A 12493-nucleotide genomic window follows, 5' to 3' on the forward strand; every position below is an offset into this window, starting at 1 on the left:
TGGCCTGCTGGAGGTCATTTTGCAGGGCTCTGGCAGTGCTCCTCCTGCTCCTCCTTGCACAAAGGCGGAGGTAGCGGTCCTGCTGCTGGGTTGTTGCCCTCCTACGGCCTCCTCCACGTCTCCTGATGTACTGGCCTGTCTCCTGGTAGCGCCTCCATGCTCTGGACACTACGCTGACAGACACAGCAAACCTTCTTGCCACAGCTCGCAAAACCACTCCTTTATTGGGGGTGTCTTGCTAATTGCCTATAATTTCCACCTGTTGTCTATTCCATTTGCACAACAGCATGTGACATTTATTGTCAATCAGTGTTGCTTCCTAAGTGGACAGTTTGATTTCACAGAAGTGTGATTGACTTGGAGTTACATTGTGTTGTTTAAGTGTTCCCTTTATTTTTTTGAGCAGTGTATATATATGTGATGGGATGTATAGACATTAGACAGTATGTGGATAGAATATGTACTGTATATCTGAAGAATACATTGGATAGAATAGTATATGTACAGCAATAGTTGAATAGGATGGCCTCAACTGTAATACAGTATACACATATGAAATGGGTTAAACATTATGTAAACATGATTCAAGTTCCATTACTAAAGTGACCAGTGTTCCATGTCTATGTACATAGGGCAGCAGCCTCTAAGGTGCAGGGATGAGTAACCGGGTGGTAGCCGGCTAGTGACTGAGGGCAGGGTACTGTGTGGAGGTTGCCTAGTGATGGCTGTTTAACAGTCTGATGGTCTTGAGATAGAAGCTGTTTTTCAGTCTCTCGGTCCCAGCTTTGAGGCACCTGTACTGACCTCGCCTTCTGGATGACACCGGGGTGAACTGGCCTTGGCTCGAGTAGCAGAGGTCCTTGATGATCTTCTTGGCCTTCCTGTGACACCGGGTGCTGTAGGTGTCCTGGAGGGCAGGCAGTGTCCTCCCAGTGATGCGTTGGGCTGACCGCACCACCCTCTGGAGAGCCCTGAGGTTGCGTACGGTGCAGTTGCCGTTCCAGGCAGGGATACATCCCGACAAGATGCTCTCAATTGTGCATCTGTAAAAGTTTGTGAGGGTTTTTGGTGACAAGCCAAATTTCTTCAGCCTCCTGAGGTTGAAGAGGCGCTGCTGCGCCTTCTTCACCACGCTGTCTGTGTGGGTGGACCATTTCAGATTGTCCGTGATGTGCACACCGAGGAACTTAATACTTTCCACCTTCTCCACTGCAGCCCCGTCGATGTGGATAGGGGGGGGGGGGGGGGGTGCTCCCTCTGCTGTTTCCTGAAGTCCACGATCATCTCCTTTGTTTTGTTGATGTTGAGTGAGAGGGGATTTTTCTGGCACCACACTCCCAGAGCCCTGACCTCCTTCCTGTAGGCCGTCTCATCGTTGTTGTGTCGTCTGCAAACTTCATGATTGAGTTGGAGGTGTGCATGGCCACGCAGTCATGGGTGAACAGGGAGTACAGGAGAGGGCTGAGCACACACTCTTGTGGGGCCCCTGTGTTGAGGATCAGCGAAGCGGAGGTGTTGTTTCCTACCTTCACCACCTGGGAGCGGCCGGTCAGGAAGTCCAGGACCCAGTCGCACAGGGTGGGGTTCAGACTCAGGGCCTCCAGCTTAATTGATGAGCTTGGAGTGTACTATGGTGATGAAGGCTGAACTATAGTCAATGAACAGTATTCTTAAAAAGGTGTTCCTCTTGTCCAGATGGGATAGGGCAGTGTGCAGTGCGATGGTGATTGCATCATCCGTGGATCTATTGATGCGGAATGCAAATTGTAGTGGGTCTAGTGTGTGGGTGTCGGTGGAGAGATATGATCCTTAACTAGCCTCTCAAAGCACTTCATGATGACAGAAGTGAGTGCTACGGGGTGTGTGTGCATGAGTGTGTGTGTACTGTGTGTGTTTCTGTATGAACGTGTAGTGCAGTCTAGTGCAGTGTGCGTGTGTGTGTGTACTTGTATGTGTGTGTTTGTTTTTACGTGTGTTTATAATGTCTGCATCATAAATAAGTATTTCATTAAATGTGCTAGGCTTGTCAAGATATAGGCCACTTAATCAGAACATTGCAAAGCAAACACTTTACTTCTTATTGAGAAGGAAAACAAACATATTGTGGCAGGAAATGAAATGAAGCATACTGATGGCCAGAAAGATTTGTTTTGAGGCTGGACAGTGAAACTCTTTGTGTTATTCTGTTAAACTTACATTTGAGAAGCACTCACTACATGAGAATAGAATTACTAGTATGAGCTAACACCAAGTAACATGGATGAAATCCTACACATATCAGTGGGATGTTAGCTGGCTTGATGTATGCACTTTGGATTATCGAGAGAGGGAGTGTAGTGTAGATGAGAAGATGTCATTCAGAAAATATGTTATCTTTTCAACGACCTCATGTCCAGAAATTATTTTAACCATTCTAGTTACATGTAGCGTACAAATCAAATCAAAATCAAATCTAATTTATTTATATAGCCCTTCGTATATCAGCTGAAATCTCAAAGTGCTGTACAGAAACCCAGCCTAAAACCCCAAACAGCAAGCAATGCATGTGAAAGAGGCACGGTGGCTAGGAAAAACTCCCTAGGAAAAAACTCCCTAGAAAGGCCAAAAACCTAGGAAGAAACCTAGAGAGGAACCAGGCTATGAGGGGTGGCCAGTCCTCTTCTGGCTGTGCCGGGTGGATATTATAACAGAACATGGTCAAGATGTTAAAATGTTCATAAATGACCAGCATGGTCAAATAATAATAATCATTGTAGTTGTCGAGGGTGCAACAAGCACGTCCGGTGAACAGGTCAGGGTTCCGTAGCCGCAGGCAGAACAGTTGAAACTGGAGCAACCCAGCATGTTTCTCCGTTTTCTTTTTGTGCCCAAAATAGAAACTTAGATAGATACTCAAGCACAAGCACACACACCCCTCTGCTCACCTAATGTAGCTCTTTGCAATACCCCCTCCCCTCTTTCTAACACCTTCCTCCGTGTTTCCGTGCACCACTGTAGATCCAGTATTATTCTTACTCTCCAACTCGCTTTTATATGTTTCCGTGGTGTACACTCAGTTGTCTTATCACACTTTAAACAACCCCATATCAAACCCTGTCAAAAATAAAATGGTGAAAACAAAGTTGACCCTAACCATCTTATTTTCTTCATTTTTTTAACCCCTCTGCAGGTTTTCCTGAGCACCCTCCTTCTGTGTGAGTGTGTGTCTGAGTGTGTGTGTTATGGCGTCTGTGATGGACGATTCCTACCGTAAGGTGCTGTTGCTAGGGGCCATCGCTGCAGCGTCAGCCTTTGTGGTCACCATCGTCATCGTGGTGGTTTGTGTGGGCTGCCAAAGGTGAGGACATAGCCAAAACATTTGACACTTTATCTTTCTCTCTCTCTCTCTCTCTCTCTCTCTCTCTCTCACACTCTCAATTCAATTTCAATTTCAATAATAGATAGTAATATAAATAGATAATAAACAAAAGTGAAATTAATAATTAAAAAATGAAGAGTAAACATTACACTCACAAAAGTTCCAAAAGAATAAAGACATTTCAAATGTCATATCATGTGCAAATAGTTAAAGTACAAAAGGGAAAATAAAGAAACATAAATATGGGTTATATTTTCAATGGTGTTTTTTCTTCACTGGTTGCCCTTTTCTTGTTGCTGTGATGTGATGTCACATGTGATGTCACACACATCATAGCAACAAATCTTGCTGCTGTGATGTCACACTGTGGTATTTCACCCAGTAGATATGGGAGTTTATCAAAATTGGGTTTGTTTTCAAATTCTTTGTGGGTTTAGCCAAGCTCTCTCTCTCTCTCTCTCTCTCTCTCTCTCTCTCTCTCTCTCTCTCTCTCTCTCTCTCGTTCTCTCTCGTTCTCTCTCGTTTTCTCTCTCGTTCTCTCTCGTTCTCTCTCTCGTTCTCTCTCGTTCTCTCTCTCCTGTTATCTCTCGTTCTCTCTCTCTCTCTCTCCTGTTCTCTCTCTCTCTCTCTCTCTCTCTCTCTCCTGTTCTCTCTCTCTCTCTCTCTCTCTCTCTCCTGTTCTCTCTCTACTGTCTAAACTTTGGGATATCTGAAACCCCCCCGCCCGACCAAGCCGCGCCTTCAGTATTCAAAGAAAACAATCCAACTAAGTGACCCAACTGGCTGGGTACAAAAAAATAAACAATTATTTAACCAGGTAAGTTGACTGACAACACATTCTCATTTACAGCAACAACCTGGGGAATAATTACAGGGGGAGGGGGGGTTATGATCCAATTGTAAACTGGGAATGATTAGGTGACCGTGATAGTACAGTATGAGGGCTAGAGTGGGATTTAGCAAGGACACCGGGGTAAACACTTTAAACACACTTTAGTGACCACAGAGTCGGGACACCTGTTTAATGTCTCATCCAAAAGATGGCACCCTACACAGGGCAATGTCCCCAATCACTGCCCTGGGACATTGGGATATTTTTTTTAGACCAGAGGAAAGGGTGCCTCCTACTGGCCCTCCAACACTCCTGGTCCCCCATCCAGAACCAACCCTGCTTAGCTTCAGAAGCAAGCCAGCAGTGGGATGCAAGGGGGTATGCTGCTGGCCTAAACAACCCATTGTGTTTTCTGTCATTTATTTACCCTGCACTGGGTTGTTTTTAAACATAGTATTTTTTAGAGTGACTAGCTTATAGATCAGGATTCTCAGTAGACAAAAGCAATAGAACACAGTATGCTCTGGTTCTTACGGAACCCTCAGGAACCAATCAGACTCAACCCTCAGTGGCTTCGTTGCGTTTGATATCCTCTTTAACCAGACATAGAGATGTACTGTAGCTTAAAGTAAAGCTTCATGTAATCATCTTTAACCAGACATAGAGATGTACTGTAGCTTAAAGTAAAGCTTCATGTAAAGGTAAATGGAACCAATAAAGAACAAATTGAGTTGAGTTGAGTTTATTTTATTTTTACAGGGACAGTGCACATTAATCAACGTTTCAGTAAAAGTGCCGGTTTTAGCCAGCCGGCTAATTTTCAACCGCAGTCCCTGGGCAGGTTATTAAAAACAATTACAATATAGACAATCATAGAACAGTGAGCACACGCAGAGTAACATAGGACAAGCAAGACATAGCATACAGACAGAGCAACATAGGACAAGCAAGATGTAGCATACAGACAGAGCAACATAGAACAAAAAGCAACAAGACAAAATCCATAAAAACAAAGTGTTTCCACACCTCACAAGCTACAGACAACAGACAACATGGAAAGCGACAATACACAGCTAGGGATTATGTTCACAAATCTGATTGACCTTTAGCCATGTCTTCATGCATTTTGTGAAAGTGTGATATGTGGTGCAGTTATGTGTGTCTGATGGCAGTGTATTCCAGACATGGGACGCTCTCACAGAGAAAGCGGATTTACTAAAGGTGCTTTTCCTTAAGGGAACTATACAGTCACCTCTCATGGCAGACCTTGTGGATCTGCTGCCATATGTTTGGATTTTCTGTTTAACAAAAGTACTGAGTGGAGGGGGAGCTAGGCCATTTAGGATCTTGAATACAAGACATGCGTCGGTGTATTGCACCAGATTTTCCCAACTCAGGAGCTCATGCTTTCTGAGGATGTAACAGTGATGATGGCTATTGGGCTTCCTATCGAGCACTTTGAGAGCCTGTTTGTAGACAGACTGAATAGGTTTTAATGTTGTATAGCAAGCTTGGGTCCAACTAGTCAAGCAGTATGTTAAGTGGGGGAGTATCATCGATTTGAAGTACAGTCTTGCTACCTCTGTGGTCAAACAATTTCGTATAAATCGGAAATTAGCTAGGTTGAATTTGGTTATTTGAATTACCTTTTTCACATGCTTTTTAAAAGAGAGGTTGGAATCAAGTATGATTCCAAGGTACTTAAAATCAGATACCACCTGGCACATAGACATATGGCTCAGTAGCATCTGTTGCCCTCTTTGTGAAGAACATGCAAACAGTTTTTTTCACATTGAGATGCAAACACGAGTCACTGAGCCACTTTGTAACCTGGACCATTACAGTAGTGAGTTCTTGTGCAGCTTGTTGTTTGCTCTTTGCATGCACATATATCACTGTATCATCTGCATACATTTGAACTTCAGACCCAGTGCAGACGGAAGGCAGATCATTAATGTACAGGCTGAACAAGAGGGGCCCCAGTATTGACCCTTGGGGCACGCCCACATCATAGCTAAGAGTGGGCGACAGCTCATTGCTCACTCTGACGCACTGAGTTCTGCCTTCAAGGTATGATTTCATCCATCTCAAGGCATCGGGGGAAAAGTTGAACTTGGACAATTTTGTGATGAGAATCTCATGGTTAACAGTATCGAAAGCCTTCCTTAGGTCCAGAAACACAGCCCCAACAACGCCCCCTTTGTCCATCTTGGACTTCACATTTTCCAGAAAAAAGCAGTTGGCCGTTTCTGTGGAGTGTTTCGCTCTGAAGCCAAACTGCATGGAGTGTGATGTGAAGGGGCTGTTGTTGAGGTGGGAAATCAGTTGTTCTGCTACACACTTTTCAACAACCTTCGACACTACAGGTAGTATACTAATGGGCCTGTAGTTACTCACGTCAGCAGGGTCGCCCGATTTAAAGATGGCCGTTATTATGGCTGACTTCCATACCCTTGGAAACAACCCCAGACCAATAGATGTGTTGGTGACCTTAGTAATGGGGCCAATGAGTGACTCTTTGTAGTTTTTAAGAAAGGTAGAGTCCAGCCCAAACACATCTTTGGATTTAGAGTTCTTTAGTGAGCTAATCACCTTGTTCACCTTTGACTCAGAAACCTCCCTTATGATGAAGACAGGTTGAGCGTCATTCACTAGCACTGAGCCCAATAAACCAGTGGAGGGGTTCTGTGTCAGTACCTTGACAGAGTCAATAAAGTAGGAATTGAAGGCTATTGCTATTTCGACTGCATCCTGTGTTAGATTGTTATTCACCATGATTTCTAGTCTTTTTGCAGTGTTACTATGGTCTTTCCCTGTTAACTTTTTTAGATTCTCCCAGATCAATTTTGAATTTCCCTTTGCCTCACCAATTATGTTAATAAAAAAGTTTGCCTTGGCCTGTCTGATTTCTTTCATCACCTTATTTCTCAACATGGTAAACCTACGTCTGTCATGCTCTAATTTGGATTTTAGGGCTGTTTTTAGAGCATAATCTCGTTCTTTCATCAATTTCCAAATTTCTCCATTTAGCCAAGGAACAGTGCTCTTTTGGCCAGGTTTGGATTTGATTTTCATCAACATTGATGTTGCCACAAACTGTATGAAAAAAAGGCTACTCATTACTCTTTAGTTTGGTAAGCCATGAATTGTTCTGGTGCTGAATTCCTGCCTCCAGTGTGTTGTTATGGTGTGACAGTCCTGTGGGATGTGGATGCTTAGACACCTGCTCATGGTTCCCCAGGGGCAGACAGAGCTGAGAGGTGCCTAGAGAGATGTGTCCTGGGCTGGAGAGAGAGATAGAGTCACTGGGGCGTCTCAATGGTACTAACTGGCCTCTGTGCGTGTGTAGGTGCACAGATGCATCTCTTCTCCTTTATCATCTCTGAACTGAAAAACACAGGCAAGGTGAAAGCAACATGTATGGATGGCCTCCGGGAATCTACTTTCATATGTCTATTTAGATCAGATCGGTGCAGGTGAAGAGCAGCAGATGAGGAGAGGAAGCCAAATATGAGTATTGATATCTGTTACACCTATAGTCAGCTATACCTTCACACCTCCTCCCCCACCTTTCTCTCTACTGCTGTCTTCAGCACACCTGCATCACACGGCTCGCCCTATCAACAGTCCCCCATGGATACAACGTTCCCAAAGGGCCCCTAGTGACGTGTGGAAATGTTAGCAACCATGGAGGAATATTTACTTCTCTGTTGAGTGAAAGTCAACAGCGACATGGTTAATAATAACTGTTTCTTCATGTGTCCTCAGGAAAAACAAGACCAAGCATCCTCCAGCCAATGGAGAGAAGGGCTCCTCAGTAGACATGGTGAGATATTTATATCAAGCCCTTCTTTATCCTCATACATTTTTTATTCTTTATGTTGTATATTTCAGACCTATCATCCATTGCACCCCATCCACGATCCCTTTACCGTCATTTGTTATCGGCCCACCCAATAAATTGCATTCCTAGTACTACCTTACACAAGACTTTGAGAGCTCATTCCACCACCTAGCATAAAATCTACTATGTTATCCCCCTCATTTATAGCAGCAGAAATGTCAAACATATCTACACTCAGAAAAAAAGGTGCTGTCTAGACCCTTAAAGGGTTCTTTGGCTGTCCCCATATGAGAACCCTTGAAGAACCCTTTTTGGTGCAAGTAGAACCCATTTGGTTCCAAGTAGAACCCATTTGGGTTCCATGTAGAACCCTTTCTATAGAGGCCCTTACAAGCATTTCGCTACACCCGCAATAACATCTGCTAAACATGTGTATGTGACCAATACAATTTAATTTGAAGGGTTCTATCTGGAACCAAAAAGGGTTCTATCGGGAACTAAACAGGGTTGTCCTATGGGGTCAGCCGAAGAACCCTATTGGAAGTCTTTTTTCTAAGAGTTCAGCACCACCCAGTTACTGTACATCAGACTGAGCAGTATATATGCTCTCTGTATAGGGTGCTCTCCGTCAGCCCAAGAACAGCTCCATGAGTAAATCTGACACTAGGCTGCATGAGATCAACCGCTTGCCCCGCAACGGCAACAGTGAGTAACAATACCAACAACCAATAGACTGCCAACAACTAGAAAACAACCGGTACATTGGTGAAATGGAGACCATGTAACATTGACCTGATAATAAAAGTCTCCCTCCTTCTCTCTTTCTCTCAAGGTGGGGGTAAGAACCGTCCTGCCAGTATGGACCTTCTCCTCCTCCACAGCCATCGCTCCACCTCTGACCTCCGTCCCCCCCTTGTCCGCCAGCTCCCCCAGATCCCCACCAGCCCCGAGGGGGAGGGAGACCCAGTGGGGGGAGACATCCAGAGGGGAGGAGAAGAGGGGGTCAGAGACCACACCTACACTGAGGTGGGGATCCGGAACTCACCCGTCCGTTGCTTTGACGATGGGCTGTACGAGAGTGTAGGGGTCAGAGAGGTGGACACGGTGCCCCCCGCTCCCCCACCCACATCAGCCAACACCCCAGCAACACTGAGGACCTCACAGAGCCCCAACGGGACCCACACCGACAATGTCCGCAATGGGAACAGAAACAGGAATGGGAATGTGCGTATTTATGCTATGAAACCAATGCAATAGAAGTGTTGACATCGCGTCATCATTGGAGACACTTTATATTGTGACCGCCTACCCGTAAAAATGTTAGTTGTTCATTTTGTTATTCTGTTGGCCCAATGGAAGGACAAGTACCTTCCAACTTAGCATGTTGTTTGTGTGTTGTTTGTGTGTTGTTTGTGTATTGTTTGTGTGTCTGCATACCTCAGGGAAATGCCAGAGGAGCTGTTAATGGGAGTAGCAGAGGAGGAGGGAAGGGGCCCAACGCTGCTAACGGATCAGCCCCCCAGGACCCCGTAACGGCAGAGTATGCTTCCGTACGGAAGGTCAAGAAGGTAAACACTGTTTTTACAACTGCTTTCCAATGGAGTCATGGAACAGCATTATACTGTTTGAATTCGTACTCTAATGAATTACAATTGATTAAGGTGGACAAGGCAACCAAGAAGGAGAACGGGAACGCAGAGTCAGATGACCAATCAAGTGTCCAATCAAGTGTGGGAGAGTCACCCTCTGCCCCGCCCCCTCCACTGCCCCGCAGTAGCCAGGAGTTTCTACAGAAACAGCTGGATCCATTCCACCTGCACGTCTTCCCTAAGGTACGCCCCCTGTAGGACACTCATGGACAGAGACTCAGTATATTTGTTGTAATTCTTCACCAGCTTGTGTACACTGCTATCCCCGCACTGTAAACGCTAATGCATTTTTTTACTCAAATACTTCTAGTTAGTTGAACTCAAAGTCAATGAAAAGTCATTATTACTTAAAAGGTTTATGTGGTACTGACTCAAAACTAAACAGGGCAAACGTAAACATGTCGCCCCCCATGAATGATGCAACGCCAATTGAGATATTACGTGTGACTAACGAATTTCAGTTAAATACTACAAGCTCCCGCCTTGGACCAATCAATATAATTTTGTTAAATGCTGGATCTCTGTGGCATTCACCCAAGTTTTCGTCAAAATTGGTCTAGTGCTGTCTGAGATATTGCATGTGACGAACATACGAACGAAGACAGATCCACAGTCCCTTCCCCGATTTCATTGTGGGGCACAATGAAATCCACAAGAGAGCTATAAACAGTGATATATACCAGTATCAAATCAATGTGAAGGAGTATGAGGTATTTGAGGTACAGTTGAAGTCGGAAGTTTACATACACCTTAGCCAAGTACATTTAAACTCAGTTTTTCACAATTCCTGACATTTAATCAGAGTAAAAATTCCCTGTCTTAGGTCAGTTAGGATCACCACTTTATTTTAAGAATGTGAAATGTCAGAATAATAGTAGAGAGAATAATTTATTTCAGCTTTTATTTCTTTCATCACATTCCCAGTGGGTCAGAAGTTTACATACACTCAATTAGTATTCGGTACCATTGCCTTTAAATTTTTTAACTTGAGTCAAACGTTTCGGGTAGCCTTCCACAAGCTTCCCAGAATAAGTTGGGTGAATTTTGGCCCATTCCTCCTGACAGAGCTGGTGTAACTGAGTCAGGTTTGTAGGCCTCCTTGCTCGTACACACTTTTTCAGTTCTGCCCACAAATTTTCTATAGAATTGAGGTCAGGGCGTTGTGATGGCCACTCCAATACCTTGACTTTGTTGTCCTTAAGCAATTTTGTCAGCCTTAAGTCATTGTCCATTTGGAAGACTAATTTGCAACTAAGCTTTAACTTCCTGACTGATGTCTTGAGATGTTGTTTCAATATATCCACATAATTTTCCTGCCTCATGATGCCATCTATTTTGTGAAGTGCACCAGTACTTCCTGCAGCAAAGCACCCCCACAACATGATGCTGCGACACCCGTGCTTCACGGTTGGGATGGTGTTCTTCGGCTTGCAAGCCTCCCCCTTTTTCCTCCAAACATAACGATGGTCATTATGGCCAAGCAGTTCTATTTTTGGTTCATCAGACCAGAGGACATTTCTCCAAAAAGTCCAATCTTTGTCCCCATGTGCAGTTGCAAACCGTAGTCTGCCTTTTTTATGGCGGTTTTGGAGCAGTGGCTTCTTCCTTGCTGAGCGGCCTTTCAGGTTATGTCGATATATGACTCGTTTTATTGTGGATATAGATACTTTTGTACCTGTTTCCTCCAGCATCTTCACAAGGTCCTTTGCTATTGTTCTGGAATTGATTTGCACTTTTCGCACCAAAGTACGTTCATCTGTAGCAGACAGAACTCTTCTCCTTCCTGAGCGGTATGACGGCTGCGTGGTCCCATGGTGTTTATACTTGCGTACTATTGTTTGTACAGATGAACGTGGTACCTTCAGGCGTTTGGACATTGCTCCCAAGGATGAACCAGACTTGTGGAGGTCTACAACTTTTTTCTGAGGTCTTGGCTGATTTCTTTTGCTTTTCCCATGATGTCAAGCAAAGAGGCACTGAGTTTGAAGGTAGGCCTTGAAATACATTCACAGGTACACCTCCTTCTTGACTCAAATGATGCCAATTAGCCTATCAGAAGATTCTAAAGCCATGACATAACTTTCTGGAATTTTCCAAGCTGTTTAAAGGCACAGTCAACTTAGTGTATGTGACGCAGAGGTGAAACATACACTGACTCGAAGATAATCTCCCACAAACCCAAGTGGGAAAAAAAACCTACTTAAGTATGATGTCCAATTAGAGACAACGAGGACCAACTGCCTCTAATTGGAGACCATCCCAAACAAAACCCCAACATAGAAATACAAAACTAGACCCTGACAACGTAGAAAACATAGAACTCCCCCCTGTCATGCCCTGACCTACTCTACCATAGAAAATAACATTTACATTTACGTCATTTAGCAGACGCTCTTATCCAGAGCGACTTACAAATTGGTGCTTTCACCTTATGATATCCAGTGGAACAACCACTTTACAATAGTACATCTATATCTTTTTTTGGGGGGGGATAGAAGGATTACTTTATCCTATCCCAGGTATTCCTTAAAGAGGTGGGGTTTCAGGTGTCTCCGGAAGGTGGTGATTGACTCTGCTGTCCTGGCGTCATGAGGGAGCTTGTTCCACCATTGGGGTGCCAGAGCAGCGAACAGTTTTGACTGGGCTGAGCGGGAACTGTGCTTCCGCAGAGGTAGGGAGGCGAGCAGGCCAGAGGTGGATGAACGCAGTGCCCTTCTTTGGGTGTAGGGACTGATCAGAGCCTGAAGGTACGGAGGTGCCGTTCCCCTCACAGCTCCGTAGGCAAGCACCATGGTCTTGTAGCAGATGCG

At 44.6% G+C, this 12493-nt stretch overlaps 1 protein-coding gene across 1 annotated transcript in view; it reads left to right on the forward strand.

The window, feature by feature from the left end:
- LOC115169160 (uncharacterized) overlaps positions 1 to 12493 on the forward strand; it is a 91227-nt gene that overhangs the window by 52654 nt on the left and 26080 nt on the right. The window contains exons 2-7 of the mRNA XM_029724659.1: positions 3170 to 3337; positions 7959 to 8016; positions 8652 to 8739; positions 8867 to 9258; positions 9477 to 9602; positions 9696 to 9866. Of these exons, the coding sequence (XP_029580519.1) occupies positions 3222 to 3337; positions 7959 to 8016; positions 8652 to 8739; positions 8867 to 9258; positions 9477 to 9602; positions 9696 to 9866 (951 nt within the window). The 5' untranslated portion in view covers positions 3170 to 3221. The remainder of the gene's footprint in view (positions 1 to 3169; positions 3338 to 7958; positions 8017 to 8651; positions 8740 to 8866; positions 9259 to 9476; positions 9603 to 9695; positions 9867 to 12493) is intronic.

The sequence above is a fragment of the Salmo trutta genome, chromosome 31 (genome assembly GCF_901001165.1).
Source record: "Salmo trutta chromosome 31, fSalTru1.1, whole genome shotgun sequence".
Lineage (NCBI taxonomy): Eukaryota > Metazoa > Chordata > Actinopteri > Salmoniformes > Salmonidae > Salmo > Salmo trutta.